This window comes from Macaca fascicularis, chromosome 14 (assembly GCF_037993035.2).
Source record: "Macaca fascicularis isolate 582-1 chromosome 14, T2T-MFA8v1.1".
NCBI lineage: Eukaryota > Metazoa > Chordata > Mammalia > Primates > Cercopithecidae > Macaca > Macaca fascicularis.
In genome coordinates this window covers 18,199,923-18,216,406 of record NC_088388.1, presented here as the reverse complement: position 1 = coordinate 18,216,406, position 16,484 = coordinate 18,199,923, and the positions used below count along the sequence as shown (strand labels likewise).

General features: G+C 44.4%; 1 protein-coding gene and 1 long non-coding RNA gene across 9 annotated transcripts in view; one reads left to right on the top strand and one right to left on the bottom strand.

Annotated features, from left to right (window-relative positions):
• Positions 1–16,484, bottom strand: part of MTCH2 (mitochondrial carrier 2) — a 28,651-nt gene that overhangs the window by 7,659 nt on the left and 4,508 nt on the right. For 2 of the 5 annotated variants that reach the window (XM_045370506.2, XM_045370508.2), the window contains exons 4-11: positions 11,269–11,295; positions 10,393–10,455; positions 7,738–7,795; positions 7,103–7,154; positions 6,623–6,682; positions 4,358–4,451; positions 2,494–2,541; positions 489–556 (exon numbers count right to left, since the gene is read on the bottom strand). In XM_045370506.2, coding sequence (XP_045226441.1) covers positions 489–556; positions 2,494–2,541; positions 4,358–4,451; positions 6,623–6,682; positions 7,103–7,154; positions 7,738–7,795; positions 10,393–10,455; positions 11,269–11,295 — 470 coding nt within the window. Of the gene's footprint in view, positions 1–488; positions 557–2,493; positions 2,542–4,126; positions 4,452–6,622; positions 6,683–7,102; positions 7,155–7,737; positions 7,796–10,392; positions 10,456–11,268; positions 11,296–16,484 lie in introns of all 5 variants that reach the window. The other 3 variants (XM_045370507.2, XM_074013646.1, XR_012423241.1) reach the window with 2 other exon arrangements.
• Positions 1–16,484, top strand: part of LOC135967213 (uncharacterized) — a 44,943-nt gene that overhangs the window by 24,492 nt on the left and 3,967 nt on the right. For 2 of the 4 annotated variants that reach the window (XR_010581183.1, XR_010581182.2), the window contains 2 exons: positions 4,004–4,118; positions 8,072–8,172. This is a non-coding gene — a long non-coding RNA (uncharacterized lncRNA). The remainder of the gene's footprint in view (positions 1–4,003; positions 4,119–8,071; positions 8,173–16,484) is intronic. The other 2 variants (XR_010581184.2, XR_010581185.2) reach the window with 1 other exon arrangement.

Below are 16,484 nucleotides of genomic sequence, written 5' to 3'. Positions count from 1 at the left end.
CACTTGAGGTCAGGAGTTCAAGACCAGCCTGGCCAACATGGTCAAACCCTGTCTCTACCAAAAATACAAAAATATTAGCCGGGCATAGTGGCGCATGTCTGTAATCCCAGCTATTCGGGAGGCTGAGACAGGAGAATCACTTGAACCCAGGAGGTGGAGGTCACAGTGAGGTGAGATCGTGCTATTGCATTCCAGCCTGGGCGACAGAGCGAGACTCCGTCTCAAAAAAATAAATAAATAAATAAATAAATACATAAAATAAAAATAATAATAATTACTAAATAAATACAAATTGAGGCTGCTGTTGCATAGGGCATACAGAGAAAAAAATTAGGAATCTCAATTATACTTTTCCTCCCCGCTTTTTAAAAAAAATACCAATCAGAGATTGACACTGGTCTTTCATCTTTCCTAAATTTCTACAAGGCTGCTCCACCTGTCAGCATACAGTCAGCCACCTACTAGAATAAGAAATACAAAGTACTTACCCACAGTTGTTGACAGCCATAAGATTGGAGACAAGCACAAAGGGATAGGTCAACATACTCGCAAAAAACTGTAAAATGGAAACAAGGCAGCTGTTATTAGATCATTCCTAGTCTTTATTCTCCTTTCTTTTACCTTAAGGGCCTAGTGCCACTGCGGTGAGACACTCTAACACTTGTCTCGCTTTCTCAATACCCTGGAAAGACAACAGTTACAGTTTTGAGCCTGGAGATAATTCTTCCTCTTAACACACCACGGCATCCAACATTTTAATAAAAGGCTAGAAGACTTCTCTGATCCTGAGTAGCTGGGACTATAGGCGCACGCCACCATGCCCGGCTACTTTTCTTTTTTTTTTTTTTGAGACGGAGTCTTGCTCTGTCACCCAGGCTGGAGTGCAGTGGCCGGATCTCAGCTCACTGCAAGCTCCGCCTCCCGGGTTTACGCCATTCTCCTGCCTCAGCCTCCCGAGTAGCTGGGACTACAGGCGCCCGCCACCTCGCCCGGCTATTTTTTTGTATTTTTTTTAGTAGAGACGGGGTTTCACCGTGTTAGCCGGGATCGTCTCTCGATCTCCTGACCTCGTGATCCGCCCGTCTCGGCCTCCCAAAGTGCTGGGATTACAGGCTTGAGCCACCGCGCCCGGCCTCTTTTTTTTTTTTTTTTTTAAGAGACAGAGTTTCGCTCTAGTTGCCCAGGCTGGAGTGCAATGGCGCAATACTGGCTCACTGCAACCTCTACCTCCTGGGTTCAAGTAATTTTCCTGCCTTAGCCTCCCGAGTAGCTGGGATTACAGGCAGGCACCACCATGCCCAGCTAATTTTGTAGTTTTAGTAGAGACGAGATTTCTCCAAGTTGGCCAGGCTGGTGTCCAACTACCGACCTCAGCCTCCCAAAGTGCTGGGATTACAGGAGCCACCACGCCCGCCCCAGCTACCCTTTTTTTTTTTTTTTAAACTTTTGTAGAAATGGGGTCTTGCTCAGTTGCCCAGGCTGGTCTTGAACTCTTGGCCTCAAGTGATCCTCCTTCCTTGGCCTCCTGAAGTGCTGAGTTTACAGGCGTGAACCACCATGTCTGGCCTGAACAATATTATTTAGGAGGAAAGGCACACCCACTATGAACCTGAGCAGTACCAAACCATGCAGGATGTGAGGCAGGGGCTCTGCCTTATTCTCTTTATTTTCACATGTGAGTCTGTTGTTCCTTCGAAAACTGAGTTATTCTCTCTTTTTCCTTTGAGATGGAGTCTTGCTCTGTCGCCCAGGCTGAAGTGCAGTGGCGTGATCTCAGCTCATTGCAGCCTCTGTGTCCCAGGTTCCAGCAATTCTCCTGCCTCAGCCTCCTGAGTAGCTGGGATTATAGGCATGCACCACCACGCTTGGCTAATTTTAGTATTTTCAGTAGAGACGGGGACTCACCATGTTGGCCAGGCTGGTCTCGAACTCCTGACCTCAGGTGATCCGCCCACCTCACCCTCCCAAAGTGCTAGGATTACAGGCGTGATCCACGGTGCCTGGCCAAACACTGAGTTATTCTTACCTTTGACAAATATAACAAATTTGAGGGAGATGTCCCAGTGAGACATCTGGTTATCTTTTTTTTTTTTTTTTTTTTTTTTTGAGACAGAGTCTCGCTCTGTCGCCCAGGCTGGAGTGCAGTGGCCAGATCTCAGCTCACTGCAAGCTCCGCCTCCCGGGTTCACGCCATTCTCCTGCCTCAGCCTCCCGAGTAGTTGGGACTACAGGCGCCCGCCACCGCGCCCGGCTAGTTTTCTGTATTTTTTAGTAGAGACGGGGTTTCACTGTGTTAGCCAGGATGGTCTCGATCTCCTGACCTCGTGATCCGCCCGTCTCGGCCTCCCAAAGTGCTGGGATTACAGGCTTGAGCCACCGCGCCCGGCAACATCTGGTTATCTTAAAGCAGTGATGACATAAGCCAGATTTAAAAGGAAAACAAAACAAAACACAACTATTCCTAGAAGGTTAAAAGGATTTTAAAAAACTCACTCCTGTGACAGCTTGAGAATAACTCTTCATTTCATTCATGGTAGAAACCTAAAACAGGAAAAGAGCCTTAAATTAATTGACTACAACACTACAACACATCAATATATTCTTTTTTCCTTTCCCTTTTTTTTCTTTTATTTTTTTTCTTTTTTTTTAACTTTCAGACAGTGTCTCGCTCTGTCACCCAGGCTGAAGTGCAGTGACCTCCTGAAGCACACATCACCATGCCCAGCAAATTTCGAAGTAGTTTTTAAGAGATAGTGTCTTTTTTTTGAGATGGAGTCTCCCTATGTTTGCCCAGGCTGGTCTCAAACTCCTGGGCCCAACAGATCGTCCCACCTTGACCTCTCAAAGTGCTGAGATTATAGGCGTCAGCCACTATGCCTAGCTAAGAGATGGTGTGTCTTACTATGTTGCCTAGGCTGGTTTCAAACTCCTGGCTTCAGGCAAACCTCCCACCTAAGCCTCCTGAGTTGCTGGAATTACAGACTGGAGCTACTGTGCCTTGCTCTCCATGTCAATATAGTCTATCTCTAAATTATCAGTTTGACAGCTTGAAAATTAATTTTTTTTTTTTTTGAGACAGGATCTGATCTCTCTCATTGTTGCCCAGGCTGGAGGGGCAGTGAGCTGTGATCTCACAACCTGGACCTCCTGGGCTCAAGTGATCCTCCCACTTCAGCCTCCCCAAGTGTTGGGATTACAGGCATGAGCCACCACACCTGGCTAAAATTAATTTTGAGGACAAAACCATAAAACACTGATTATTAGAATAATAAGGCAGTGGTCAAAATGATCAACCTGATTCAATATTAACAGACAAATTCATATTATACTAAAATGCCTTAGGAATGAATGTAAAAGGATTTCAAATACAAAAGAAAATGAGATTGATAACCTTTTCCCATGTCCTAGAAATACAGTCCCTGGAAAACCCTATTTATAGCATATCTAAGGGACAATTCACTACCTTTGTTGTACACAGCTAGCTTTCTACCAGATGCGCTGAAAAAAATTCCTCTCTATACTGAAGAGGTTTACAACATGGATTTAGTCATATACCCTGTGACGTGTTCAATTTTTCATCATGTTATGAAGCTGCCTATATACAAGAGGCCCCACAACTGCTGAGACAGGAAAGACAACTTCTAGAGAAGACTGATTCTCAAAAGGCTGAGGTTTCTAAAAAGCCAATACAGGCACCCCCTTAAGTCCAGATTAGACGAAAAGCCCCAGATATACCATAAAGATGTCCTGCTTTCTCAGGTTCTCTTAAGTATCAATAAAGAAGTGATCTCTTTAAAGCCCTGAACAAACACAGAGCTAAGTCTCTTGGGTATACTCTGTCATATCTTAGGGACTTTTAACGTGTATCGTTCTTCAGTAAACAGTATGGGTCATTTCATTAACATCTGAAAATTTGATAATTTTTAGCTAATTGTTCAGTCTGGCATGTAGCAAACTGTCATCTTACTTTGTTTATTTATTTATTTATTTTTTGGAAATGGAGTCTCCCTCTGTCACCCAGCTGGAATGCAGTGGCACGATCTTGGCTCACTGCAACCTCCACCTCCTGGGTTCAAGCGATTCTCTTGCCTCAGCCTCCCAAGTAGCTGGGACTACAGGTATGTACCACGATGTGGGCCCAGCCAATTTTTTCTGTATTTTTAGTAGAGACGAGGTTTCACCATGTTGGCCAGGCTGGTCTGGAACTCCTGATCTCAGGTAATCCGCCTGCGTCGGCCTCCCGAAGTGCTGGGATTACAGGCATGAACCACCGCGCCCGGCCCATCTTACTTTAAAAGCTAAACTAGCTGCCAGATTAAAGCCAAGGCCAGCACATCTCATGAAGGTTACAACCTACCCCACTGTCCAGTGCATAGGTATTGACGAGGTAGGCCAGTGAGTTACACAGCCACAAAGAAAGGATGTCACCTAGAAGGCGAGGAACAAGACCCCTACATGAAGAAACAATAAAAATAAGAACCAAAAAATGTGATCAGTTAAAAGACAGGCTCTTCAGTACAAATGCTTCTCAAATAATTAGAGGTCACAAAACATTCTAGGGAAGTGAAAAAGACATCAAACACCAGAATCCAGCCCGCATACCTAGTTCATTCTCGTTAACAAGCTGTACTTGAAGCTGATCTCCAGTGACTTTTGTTCCTACGTTTAAAATGCAGGTCGGCTATACCCTCAGTGGCTCACCTTACTATTCATAACTGTAAGCAGGGAGGCAAGACATTTGCAAGGTGCTTTGCAGAAGAGACTTAAATATTGTTTTGCTTTGACTAGCTTAAAAAAATGATTTTGCTAAGCTATCTGATATTCAAATTTGGCAGACAAAAGATGAGAAAAATTACAAAGCAAGAATGGTTCCAAGTACAGATACAGATGACAGGCATCAAAAACCACCTTTCTAGGGTCTAGGTGACCTAGGTGAGGCAGCATGGACTAGTGGGAAGAGCATTTCCGCATGGATTGAAGACCAGCTTCAAATGCCAGCTCCAGCACTCATCAGCGATGTGACAGGCAGCAGATGAAACTCTCAGAGCATCAATGTTTTTTAATCTCTAAAGTGATACTAACTATAGCTGTCCTGCCTATCTCACAGGGTATTTATGATATTCAAAATCCATATGTGGAGATACTCTGAAAATTTAAAAAAAAAAAACCACCATTTAGGTAATGATGCAAAATTTTTCTTCATAGAAGAATGAGGGTAGTAGTCTAAGTTCTTCCAAAGTAAATTCAAGTCTTGCAAAAACTTATCTTTTAGTAAGTTAAGGAAAATACAAGTTAAGATGATTTCCCCATTTTTCAACATTTAATTTTTCTCATTTTATTATCTATATAGAATTGGGAGTTTACTATAAGGGTAGAAACTTGGAATTAAGTCCTTTGTTAAAAAAAGAAATTCCTGGCCGGGCGCGGTGGCTCAAGCCTGTAATCCCAGCACTTTGGGAGGCCGAGACGGGTGGATCACGAGGTCAGGAGATCGAGACCATCCTGGCTAACACGGTGAAACCCCGTCTCTACTAAAAAATACAAAAAAAACTAGCCGGGCGAGGTGGCGGGTGCCTGTAGTCCCAGCTACTCGGGAGGCTGAGGCAGGAGAATGGCATAAACCCGGGAGGCGGAGCTTGCAGTGAGCTGAGATCCGGCCACTGCACTCCAGCCTGGGTGACAGAGCGAGACTCCGTCTCAAAAAAAAAAAAAAAGAAAAAAAAAAAAGAAATTCCTTATTTAATTTTATTTTTTATTTAATTTTTATTTTTAATTTTATTTTTATATTTTATTTTATTTTTATTTTTTGAGATGGAGTCTCACTCTGTTGCCCGGGCTGGAGTACAGTGGCACAATCTCAGCTCACTGCAACTTCTACCTCCCGGGTTCAAGCAATTATCCTGCCTCAGCCTCAGTAGCTGGGATTATAGGCGCACACCACCACACCCAGAGACGGGGTTTTACCATGTTGGCCAGGCTGGTCTTGAACTCCTGACCTCAGGTGATCCAACCGCCCTGGACTCTTAAAGTGCTCGGATTACAGGCGTGAGCCACTATGCCTGGCCTCAAATGTTTTAAGTATCTAGAAGCAAAGGTTTGGGATCTTTACAAGAGAATTCTAGTCATATGGGGCCTAAATATGCCTTTCTGCAGAGAAAAAAAGAAAAAAAATAAGGGGCCTAACTAGAATGTGAGGTAAGCCCAGGGAGTACATTTTCCCCAAGGATTAAACAAAGATTCACTGTCTTTCTTTTCTTTTTTTTTTTTTTTTTGAGATGGAGTCTCGCTCTGTCCCCCAGGCTGGAGTGCAGTGGCATGATCTCGGCTCACTGCAAGCTCCGCTTCATGGGTTCACGCCATTCTCCGCCTCAGCCTCCAGAGTAGCTGGGACTACAGGCGCCCGCCACCACGCCCGGCTAATTTTTTTGTATTTTTAGTAGAGACAGGGTTTCACTGTGTTAGCCAGGATGGTCTCGATCTCCTGACCTCGTGATCCGCCCGCCTTGGCCTCCCAAAATGCTGGGATTACAGGCATGAGCCACCGTACCCAGCCCACTGTCCTTATTTTCAGGAAATGTTTCCCACTCATGCAAAAATTACATACTAATCAATATTTACTCACGCGAAAAATCCTAGAATGCCCTCTTCCCGATAGATGGTTACTATGGAATCACAAAGTCCACTACATACACAAGAAGAAAAGGTAAAATATATTAAGATTATTTTGGAGTTATAAACAAAATAATTTCAATTATCACATTGGACAAGGTCAAATCTACAAATTCCTTCCCTCCCACTTTTCTAGCACGCTCTCACTCTGCAAAGATAGCTAAATTTGGAGATAGGAGTGAAGATATTAACTACCTAGGTGTATAGTCATATGGAGTCAGGGGCTCTGCAACTTACTCTGAAATCCTAGGTAGGCTACTAAACCTGCCTGGGCATATTTTCTCCTATTTTATTGTTTTTTGTGCAGATCAAATGACATTGGATACAAATTTGTTCTACAAACTGTAAGGTATCATAAAAATATAAAGTAGTATTATCCTAGTACTTTGGCTTCAAAAGATCTCCTTGAGTATGTGAAAACAAAAACACTTACCAGTACTTGGATTCTCTGCCAATGAACTGTACCATAGATCTCAGAGTGATCACTGTGGAACATAGAGAAAAGATGTTTACAACTATGCTAAGGCCAGGTGCAGTGGCTTACGCCTGTAATCCCAGCACTTTGGGAGGCCGAGGCAGGCGGATCACCTGAGGTCAGGAGTTCAAGACCAGCCTGACCAATATGATGAAATCCCACCACTACTAAAAATACAAAAATTATCCAGGCGTGGTGGCATGCGCCTGTAATCCCAGCTCCTCAGGAGGCTGAGACAGGAGTGTTGCTTGAACCCGAAAGGCTGAGGTTTCAGTGAGCTGAGATTGCACCATTGCACTCCAGCCTGGGCAACAAGAGCAAAACTCTTGTCTCAAAACAAACAAACAAACAAAAAAACAACAACAAAAAACTATGTTAAGATAGATTTTGATCGCCCTGGAAAAAAAAGATTTTCCACCTAAAGACATTTTGCTATCTGGATAAATTTGATAAAAATTTGATAAAAATTCAAAACAAGCAAGCAAACAAAAACATGCAGGCAAGGCATTTTAGTCAACTCCCACGTCAACCTATTTAAGTGGTCAGGAGAGATCAGTTATAAAAGAAAGGTCAGTTGTCAACTGCAAACATACCATGGAAGGGATGTGTGATGAGGGTAGCAGCAGAACGAGCGATCATCTCTCGAGTTGTCTAGAAACAATCAACACACACTTCTGAAATCTAAATAAATGACACTCAAATGCCTGTGAGAAGGAATGTGGGTGGATATCGTGGTATAGGATAAGAAAGTGAATGACACAGCCCTCCTGTTCTGGCTGGAGTCAAGAAGAGTTTGAATGGGATGAGAAAGATCTCATTCACTGTCATTTTATCATACTTTTCACTCATGGATTTCAATGTTCGATTATAGTTACTTCTCAAAATTTCTCTGCAAAGCAGGCTTCTGTTGTTTTCTCAATTTCACAGGTATGAGAAAAAATAAAGAAACAGGAAAGGTCACCAACAAACAGTCATTAAACTGAAAAAAAATATGAGGCCTTTGTTGAGATTAAGTTGCTTTCCTATTGGTAAGTGATTTTGGAGAGTCCAATATCATTCTAGACAAATGGCAGGCTCCATTTAGTCTCTCCCCATATTTTTGGGTGAAGAGAACAACTTAGTTTTGTGACTACAACCCAGTAATTGTGCAGTATCTTAGAGCTGCTGTGTTCTTCCTAATTGATCTTTCTACTCTAGGACTCTATAAGGAAGTAATAAAGAAAATTAAATTATAATCTTTGCATTTAGGTTCTGGGATTGTAAATGTAGCAGGTCTACCATTGGCTTTTGCTTTTTTTTTTTTGAGACGGAGTCTCGCTCTGTTGCCCAGGCTGGAGTGCAGTGGTGCGAACTCAGCTCACTGCAAGCTCTGCCTCCCAGGTTCATACTATTCTCCTGCCTCAGCCTCTCGAGGAGCTGGGACTACAGGCACCTGCCATCATGCCTGGCTAATTTTCATTTTTTTTGTATTTTTTAGTAGAGACAGGGTTTCATCATGTTAGCCAGGATGGTGTCCATCTCCTGACCTCATGATCCGCCCACCTCGGCCTCCCAAAGTGCTGGGATTACAGGTGTGAGCCACCGCGCCCAGCTGGCGTTTGCATTTAAACAGTATCTTTATAGTCACTGAGTTTTCTTTTTTCTTTTTTTTTTTGAGATGGAGTCTTGCTCTGCCACCCAGGCTGGAGTACAGTGCCGCGATCTCAGCTCACTGCAACCTCCATCTCCCAGGTTCAAGCGATTTTCCTGCATCAGCTTCCTGAGTAGCTGGGATTACAGGCACCCACCACCATGCCTGGCTAATTTTTTTTTGTATTTTTAGTAGAGACGGGGTTTTGTCATGTTGGCCGGGCTGGCTAGTCAGGATGGTCTCGATCTCCTGACCTCATGATCCGCCTGCCTTGGCCTCCTAAAGTTCTGGGATTACAGGTGTGAGCCACCACACCCGGCCCAGTCACTGAGTTTTAAGACAGCCTTCACCCCTTCCCCAAGGGCATAAGATCCTATGGGACAGGATGGGCAAACTAAGAAAAATACTAATTGCAAAGTAATACATTTATCCCTGCTTTTAAGCAAACTAATTTCATGAAAATTTACAGAAAATAGAGCTAATTTATCTGGTTTTCAGACCTTTAGTAATGTTTGTTTTGGAATACATATATATATATATATATATATATTTTGAGATGGAGTCTCACTCTCACTGCCCTGGCTGGAGTGCAATGGCGCGATCTTGGCAAACCACGACCTCCGCCTCCCAGGTTCAAGTGATTCTCCTGCCTCAGTCTCCTGAGTAGTTGGGATTACAGACATGCGCCACCTTGCCCAGCTAATTTTTGTATTTTTAGTAGAGACGGGGTTTCTCCATGTTGGTCAGGCTGGTCTCGAACTCCCGACCTCAGGTGATCCGCCCTCCTTGGCCTCTCAAAGTGCTGGGATTACAGGCGTGAGTCACCGCGCCCGACCCTTGGAATATATATTTTAGACGGCTGCATTTCCTGGATAATTGTGACTTCATTAATGACAATTAAGACAATGTGAAGACTTAAGAAATAATAGTTCTGAAAGCCAGGCACAGAAAAACCTATAGCAGAAGATGGGGGTGGGAAATGGGTGATGAGGAACATTTCAGAGTCAGAAAAATGTCAAAAGAGCATTTCTGCATAGATACTATCCAACATACAAAGGGCCTGGCCGCTATTTTAATACTTTTTTCTAATGACAGGGTCTTGCTCTGTCACACAGGCTGGAGTGTGGTGGCACAATCATAGCTCACTGCAGCCTCAACTTCCTGGGCTCACATAATCCTCTCACCGCAGCCTCTCGAGTACCTGGGACTACAGATATGTGCCACCACACACCTAGTTAATTTTTCTATTTTTTGTAGAGATGAGGTCTCACTATGTTGCATAAGTTGGTCTCTAACTCCTGGGGTCAAGTGATCTTCCTGCCTTGGCCTCCCAAAGTGCTGGGATTACAGGCGTGAGCCACCACACCTAGCCTATTTTAACACTTTTATTCCTGAGGTTTTCAACACTATTAGAAGACTTTCAGTATTTTAAAGATGGAATGTGTGGGCAAAATGTGTTTTCTTGAAATACATCTATTCTGAACGCCCAAATTAATTTGAAGGTTTAATTACATTTGGGAACAGACACTGAACACACAGGCCTGATGATTCTGATTCCATAGCTGCAACACCACAGTTTGATCTGGGCAAACAGCACAGGATGTAATTCATCTCTTACCTCCTTGATAACGCGGTCAAAGGAAGATGAGACTTCTTTCTGTACATTTCCAGGTCCTAACTCCTGGAAATCAAAATCAAAGAAAATAGAGATCTTGATGGTTTCTTTTTTTTTTTTTTGAGACGGAGTCTCACTCTGTCACCCAGGCTGGAGTGCAGTTGCACGATCTCGGCTCACTGCAAAGCTCCACCTCTGGTTACAAGTGCTTCTCCCGCCTCAGCCTCCCAAGTAGCTGGGATTACAGGTGCTCGCCACCACGCCCTGCTAATTTTTGTATTTTTAGTGGAGAGGGAGTTTCACCATGTTAGCCAGGATGGTCTCGATCTCCTAACCTTGTGATCCCCACCTGCCTCAGCCTCCCAAAGTGCTGGGATTACAGGCGTGAGCCACCCCGCCCAGCCGATCTTGATGGTTTTCATTTCTTTTGAGATAGGGTCTTGCTCTGTCACTCAGGCTGAGTGCAGTGATATGATCATGGATCACTGTAGTTGACCTCCTGTGCTCAAGTGATCCTCCCACCTCAACCTCCCAAGTAGCTGAGACTACAGAGGTGTGTGCCACCAGGCCCCGCTAATCTTTGATTTTCTGTAGAGAAGGGGTCTTACTATGTTGCCCAGGCTGGTCTCAAACTCTTAGATGCAAGTGATCCTCTCACCTTGGCCTCCAAAACTGCTGGGATTACAGGCATGAGCCACCATGCCCAGCCATCCTGATGGTTTCAAACACAACTGTCCAAACTGGTGGCCACCCCATAGGACAACACTCACTGAGATGAATAGGAGACTGACTACTTGGCTTTTCCCCAAAAGAGGCCCCAAAAGCAATAATAACTTGCAAGGGAAAGGCCCTCATGCTTAGAAATCAGCTCCAACATACCTCACCCTTGTCACTCTCCTGGTAATGCTATAGAAAAAAAGAAAAAGGATGATTAGGATTATTACAGTGTCATGTGAGAGAGACATAAAATGAAAACTCTACTGACAGAAAGTAAATTAGCTGAAGTTTTTTTGAAGTTTTTCTGTTTTTTTTTTTTTTTTAGCTGCAAGTCTTTAGTTAACTTCTACTCCCCATTAATCAACTGGAAATATGGATCTCCAAGATAAACTTGTTGCTAAGTTTAACATATTGGTCAGTTGGAAGAAAAGCAAATGGTCATGAAAACTCTTCTTCCAAAAAAGAAAAAGGGAAGTGGCTTATGCCTGTAATCCCAGCACTTTAGGAGGCCGAGGTGGGCAGATAACCTGAGGTCACGAGTTCAAGACTAGCCTGGCCTACATGGTGAAACCCCGTCTCTACTAAAAATACAAAAATCAGCAGAGCATTGGGGTGCACGCCTGTAATCCCAGCTATTAGGGAGGGTGGCGCAAGAGAATCACTTGAACCCAGGAGGCAGAGGTTGCAGGAGCCAAGATCACACCACTGCACTCCAGCCCGGGTGACAAAGCAAGAGTCCATCTCAAAAAAAAAAAAAAAAAAAAAAAAAAGAAAAAAGTAAAGGGAAGGCCGGGTACAGCGGCTCATGCCTGTAATCTCAGCACTTTGGGAGGCTGAGGCAGGTGGATCACTTGAGGTTAGGAATTCGAGACCAGCCTGGCCTACATGGCGAAACTTCATCTCTACTAAAAATACAAAAATTAGCTGGGCTTGGTGGCGGGCGCCTGTATTCCCAGCTACTTGGGAAGCTGAGACAGAAGAATTGCTTGAACCCAGGAGGTAAAGACTGCAGTGAGTTGAGATCATACTACTGCACTCCAGCCTGGGCAACAGACCAAGACTCCATCTCAGAAAAAAAGAAAAGGGGTCGGGCATGGTGCCTCACGCCTGTAATCCCAGCACTTTGCGTGGCTGAGGCAGGCAGATCACCTGAGGTCAGGAGTTTGAGAACAGCCTGGCTGATGTGGCGAAACCCCATCTCTACTAAAAATACAAAAATTAGGCCGGGCATGGTGGCTCAAGCCTGTAATCCCAGCACTTTGGGAGGCCGAGACGGGCGGATCGCAAGGTCAGGAGATCGAGACCATCCTGGCTAACATGGTGAAACCCCGTCTCTACTAAAAAATACAAAAAAATAGCCGGGTGAGGTGGCAGGCGCCTGTAGTCCCAGCTACTCGGGAGGCTGAGGCAGGAGAATGGCGTAAACCCGGGAGGCGGAGCTTGCAGTGAGCTGAGATCCGGCCACTGCACTCCAGCCTGGGCGACAGAGCGAGACTCCGTCTCAAAAAAAAAAAAAAAAAAAAAACAAAAATTAGCCAGGCTTGGTGGCGGGCGCCTGTAATCCCAGGTACTTGGGAAGTTGAGACAAGAGAGAGAACTGCTTGAACCTGGGAGGTAAAGACTGCAGTGAGCTGAGATCACACCATTACACTCCAGCCTGGGCAACAGAGCAAGACTCCATCTCAGAAAAAAAGAAAAGGGACCGGGCGTGGTGCCTCACGCCTGTAATCCCAGCACTTTGCGTGGCTGAGGCAGGTGGATCACCTGAGGTCAGGAGTTTGAGAACCAAACCTGGCTGACGTGGCGAAACCCCAGCTCTACTAAAAATACAAAAATTAGCCAGGTGTGGTGGCGGGTGCCTGTAATCCCAGTTATGTGGAAGGCTGAGGCAGGAGAATTGCTTGAACCCAGGAGGTGGAGGCTGCAGTGAGCCGAGACCGTGCCATTGCACTCCAGCCTGGGCAACAAGAGTGAAACTCTGTCTCAAAAAAAAACAAAAAACAAAAAATAAAACAAAACAAAACAAAACAAAAAGGGAACATGCTCAGTGGCTCACGCCTGTAATCCCAACACTTTGGAAGGCCGAAGAGGGAGGACTGCTTGAGCCCAGGAATTCAAGACCAGACTGGGCAACACAGTGAGACTTTGTCTCTAAAAAAAAATAATAATAAATTTAAAGAAATAATTACAAAATAAGAACAACAAAAAAAGAAAATTCAAGAACTTTCAGATTTTTTTTTTTAGATGGAGTTTCACTCTTGTCGCCCAGGTGGAGTGCTATGGCGCGATCTCGGCTCACTGCTGGAGTGCAATGGTTAGATCTCAGCTCACTGCAACCTCCACCTCCCAGGTTCAAGCAATTCTCCTGCCTCAGCCTCCTGAGTAGCTGGGATTACAGGCGCCCACCACCACGCCTGGCTAATTTGTGTATTTTTAGTAGAGACAGTGTTTCACCATGTTGGCTAGGCTGGTCTCGAACTGCTGACCTCAGCTGATCCACCGACCTCGACCTCCCAAAGTGCTGGGATTACAGGCATGAGCCACTGCGCCCGGCCAAGAACTTTCAGTTTTAACAGAAAATAAGTTAGTAAAAACAAAGTCCAGGGTTCCCACTTTTCTTATGGAAAAGGCAGGACCAATACCAAATTAGGGCAAGACTCTTTTCTTCCCTGCATAAAAGGACAGAGAATTGGTGTTAAGTCTGAAGAGCTGAAATCGCCTCACTTTTTCCTTTGTATCTGACGGTTTCTAAAACGAGAGGTTTTTTTTTTTCTCTTCTAGAGAAGAGATCATGAATACTGCCAGAGCCCAGAGAAAAATTCCTGCAAGAGGAATTTTTTGTGCCGTATTTTGGAAACAGAATGTGAGCTAGGTGAAAATAAAATTATCAATTGAGAGCTCCTTCTTGTGTAACCACCAGTTTTGTTTTCTTATTTTTTAATGTCAGTTTTATTATTTTCTAGCCGTATCAGGTTTTAAAAAGACAACATTTTCTCTTGTAAAAAGAATTGTGTTTTAAAAAATCACAGGCAAGAGAACAAATGTGATGATAAAGCAAAGTAATGTATTTTGGCCAGATTCCAGGTCCTTGGCTAGAATTAATTCTAATAGCTTCAGGTCTCTAAAAACTTTCACTTGTTTATATACTTTGTTTTTTACTCCATTGACACAATTATCTAACCTGGCTTCTACATTTCCTGAATTTCATTTTAATTCTTGCTCAGATATACAAAATCATTTCTTGTAAAGGTTAATAATTTTCTCAGCCCTGCATACATCCTTCTTCTTGACTGTACAAGCAGCTTTGGATGCTAAGTGTAGTACCAACCCTATAATATTTCACTGGACTACATTTGGAACATATTCAGGGTACCTGGTTACCTCAAGTTTGTCTTATTTTCCAGTTACATAAAGTAACTTAGTCTCAAGCAGTACTTCCTCTTTTTCTCTAAGTCTATACATAAACCTCTTTGGCTAGATGACAACTGCCTTTCCATATGTAAATTTCATGAAAGTAACAGCAACAATTTCACTGAGTCCAGAGTGTGACTGGAAAAGAAAGACCAGTAAGCAATCCACCAAAGACATGGGCCCACTAAGACTCCAACACTCTGACCCACGAGCCACCTGAAATGATACTTCCAGATTCAGTCCACAGGTCTGACAACAGTAAGTATGTTAAGAATAACAGGCTGGACGTGGTGGCTCGTGCCTGTAATATTAGCACTTTGGGAGGCAGACATAGAAAGTTTCAGGCAAGGCTGGGTGCGATGGCTCATGCCTGTAATCCCAGCACTTTGGGAGGTCGAGGCGGGCAGATAATGAGGTCAAGAGATCGAGACCAGCCTGGCCAACATGGTGAAACTCCGTCTCTATTAAAAATACAAAAATTAGGCCGGGCGCGGTGGCTCAAGCCTGTAATCCCAGCACTTTGGGAGGCCGAGACGGGCGGATCACGAGGTCAGGAGATCGAGACTATCCTGGCTAATACGGTGAAACCCCGTCTCTACTAAAAAATACAAAAAACTAGCCGGGCGAGGTGGCGGGCGCCTGTAGTCCCAGCTACTCAGGAGGCTGAGGCAGGAGAATAGGGTGAACCTGGGAGGCGGAGCTTGCAGTGAGCTGAGATCCGGCCACTGCACTTCAGCCTGGGTGACAGAGCGAGACTCCGTCTCAAAAAAAAAAAAAAAAAAAAAAAAAAAAAACAAAAATTAGCTGGGTGCAGTGGTGGACACCTGTAGTCCCAGCTGTTCAGAGGCTGAGGCAGGACAATTGCTTGAATCCGGGAGGCAGAGGCTGCAGTGAGCCGAGATTGTACCACTGCATTCCAGCCTGGCAGCAGAGCAAGACAGTCTCAAAAAAAAAAAAAAAAAAAAAAAAAGCTTGATCAACATAGCAGCCCCTGACTCCATTAAAAAAACAAGAACAAGGCCGGGCGCCGTGGCTCAAGCCTGTAATCCCAGCACTTTGGGAGGCCGAGACGGGCGGATCACGAGGTCAGGAGATCGAGACCATCCTGGCTAATATGGTGAAACCCCGTCTCTACTAAAAATACAAAAAACTAGCCGGGCGAGGTGGCGGGCGCCTGTAGTCCCAGCTACTCGGGAGGCTGAGGCAGGAGAATGGCGTAAACCCGCGAGGCGGAGCTTGCAGTGAGCTGAGATCCGGCCACTGCACTCCAGCCTGGGCGACAAGCGAGACTCCGTCTCAAAAAAAAAAAAAAAAAAAAAAAAAAAAAAAAAAACAAGAACAAAAAAGAATAGCAAGATGACTGAAGGGTTAGTCAGCTTCCATGTGAGGTACTGGCTGAAAAACCTCTAACTCACACTTTTTTAATTCAAATCGATGAAGTCTGAAGAAATATTTGTCAAATCCAAGCCAATCAGGTCATGAAATTGTTTTAACAAAATCATGATTTGCTCATCAGGTGTTAAACCATTAGAACTGGCCAGGTGTGGTGGCTCATGCCTGTAATCCCAGCACTTTGGGAGGCCGAGGCGGGTGGGTCATAAGGTCAGGAGATCGAGATCATCCTGGCTAACACCGTGAAACCCCGTCTCTACCAAAAATACAAAAAATTAGCCAGGCATGGTGGCGGGCGCCTGTAGTCCCAGCTACTAGGGAGACTGAGGCAGGAGAATGGCATGAACCTGGGAGGCGGAATTTGCAGTGATCTGAGATGGCGCCACTGCACTCCAGCCTGGGTGACAGCACAAGACTACGTCTCAAAAAACAAAAACAAAAACAAAAACAAAACAAAACAAAAACCAAAAAACAAACCAAAAAAACTTCGTTTTAAAGGAATTCCCGTTGCTTCCCAGGAAAGAAGATACATACATATACATATTTTTTTGAGACAGAGTTTCGCTCTTGTTGCC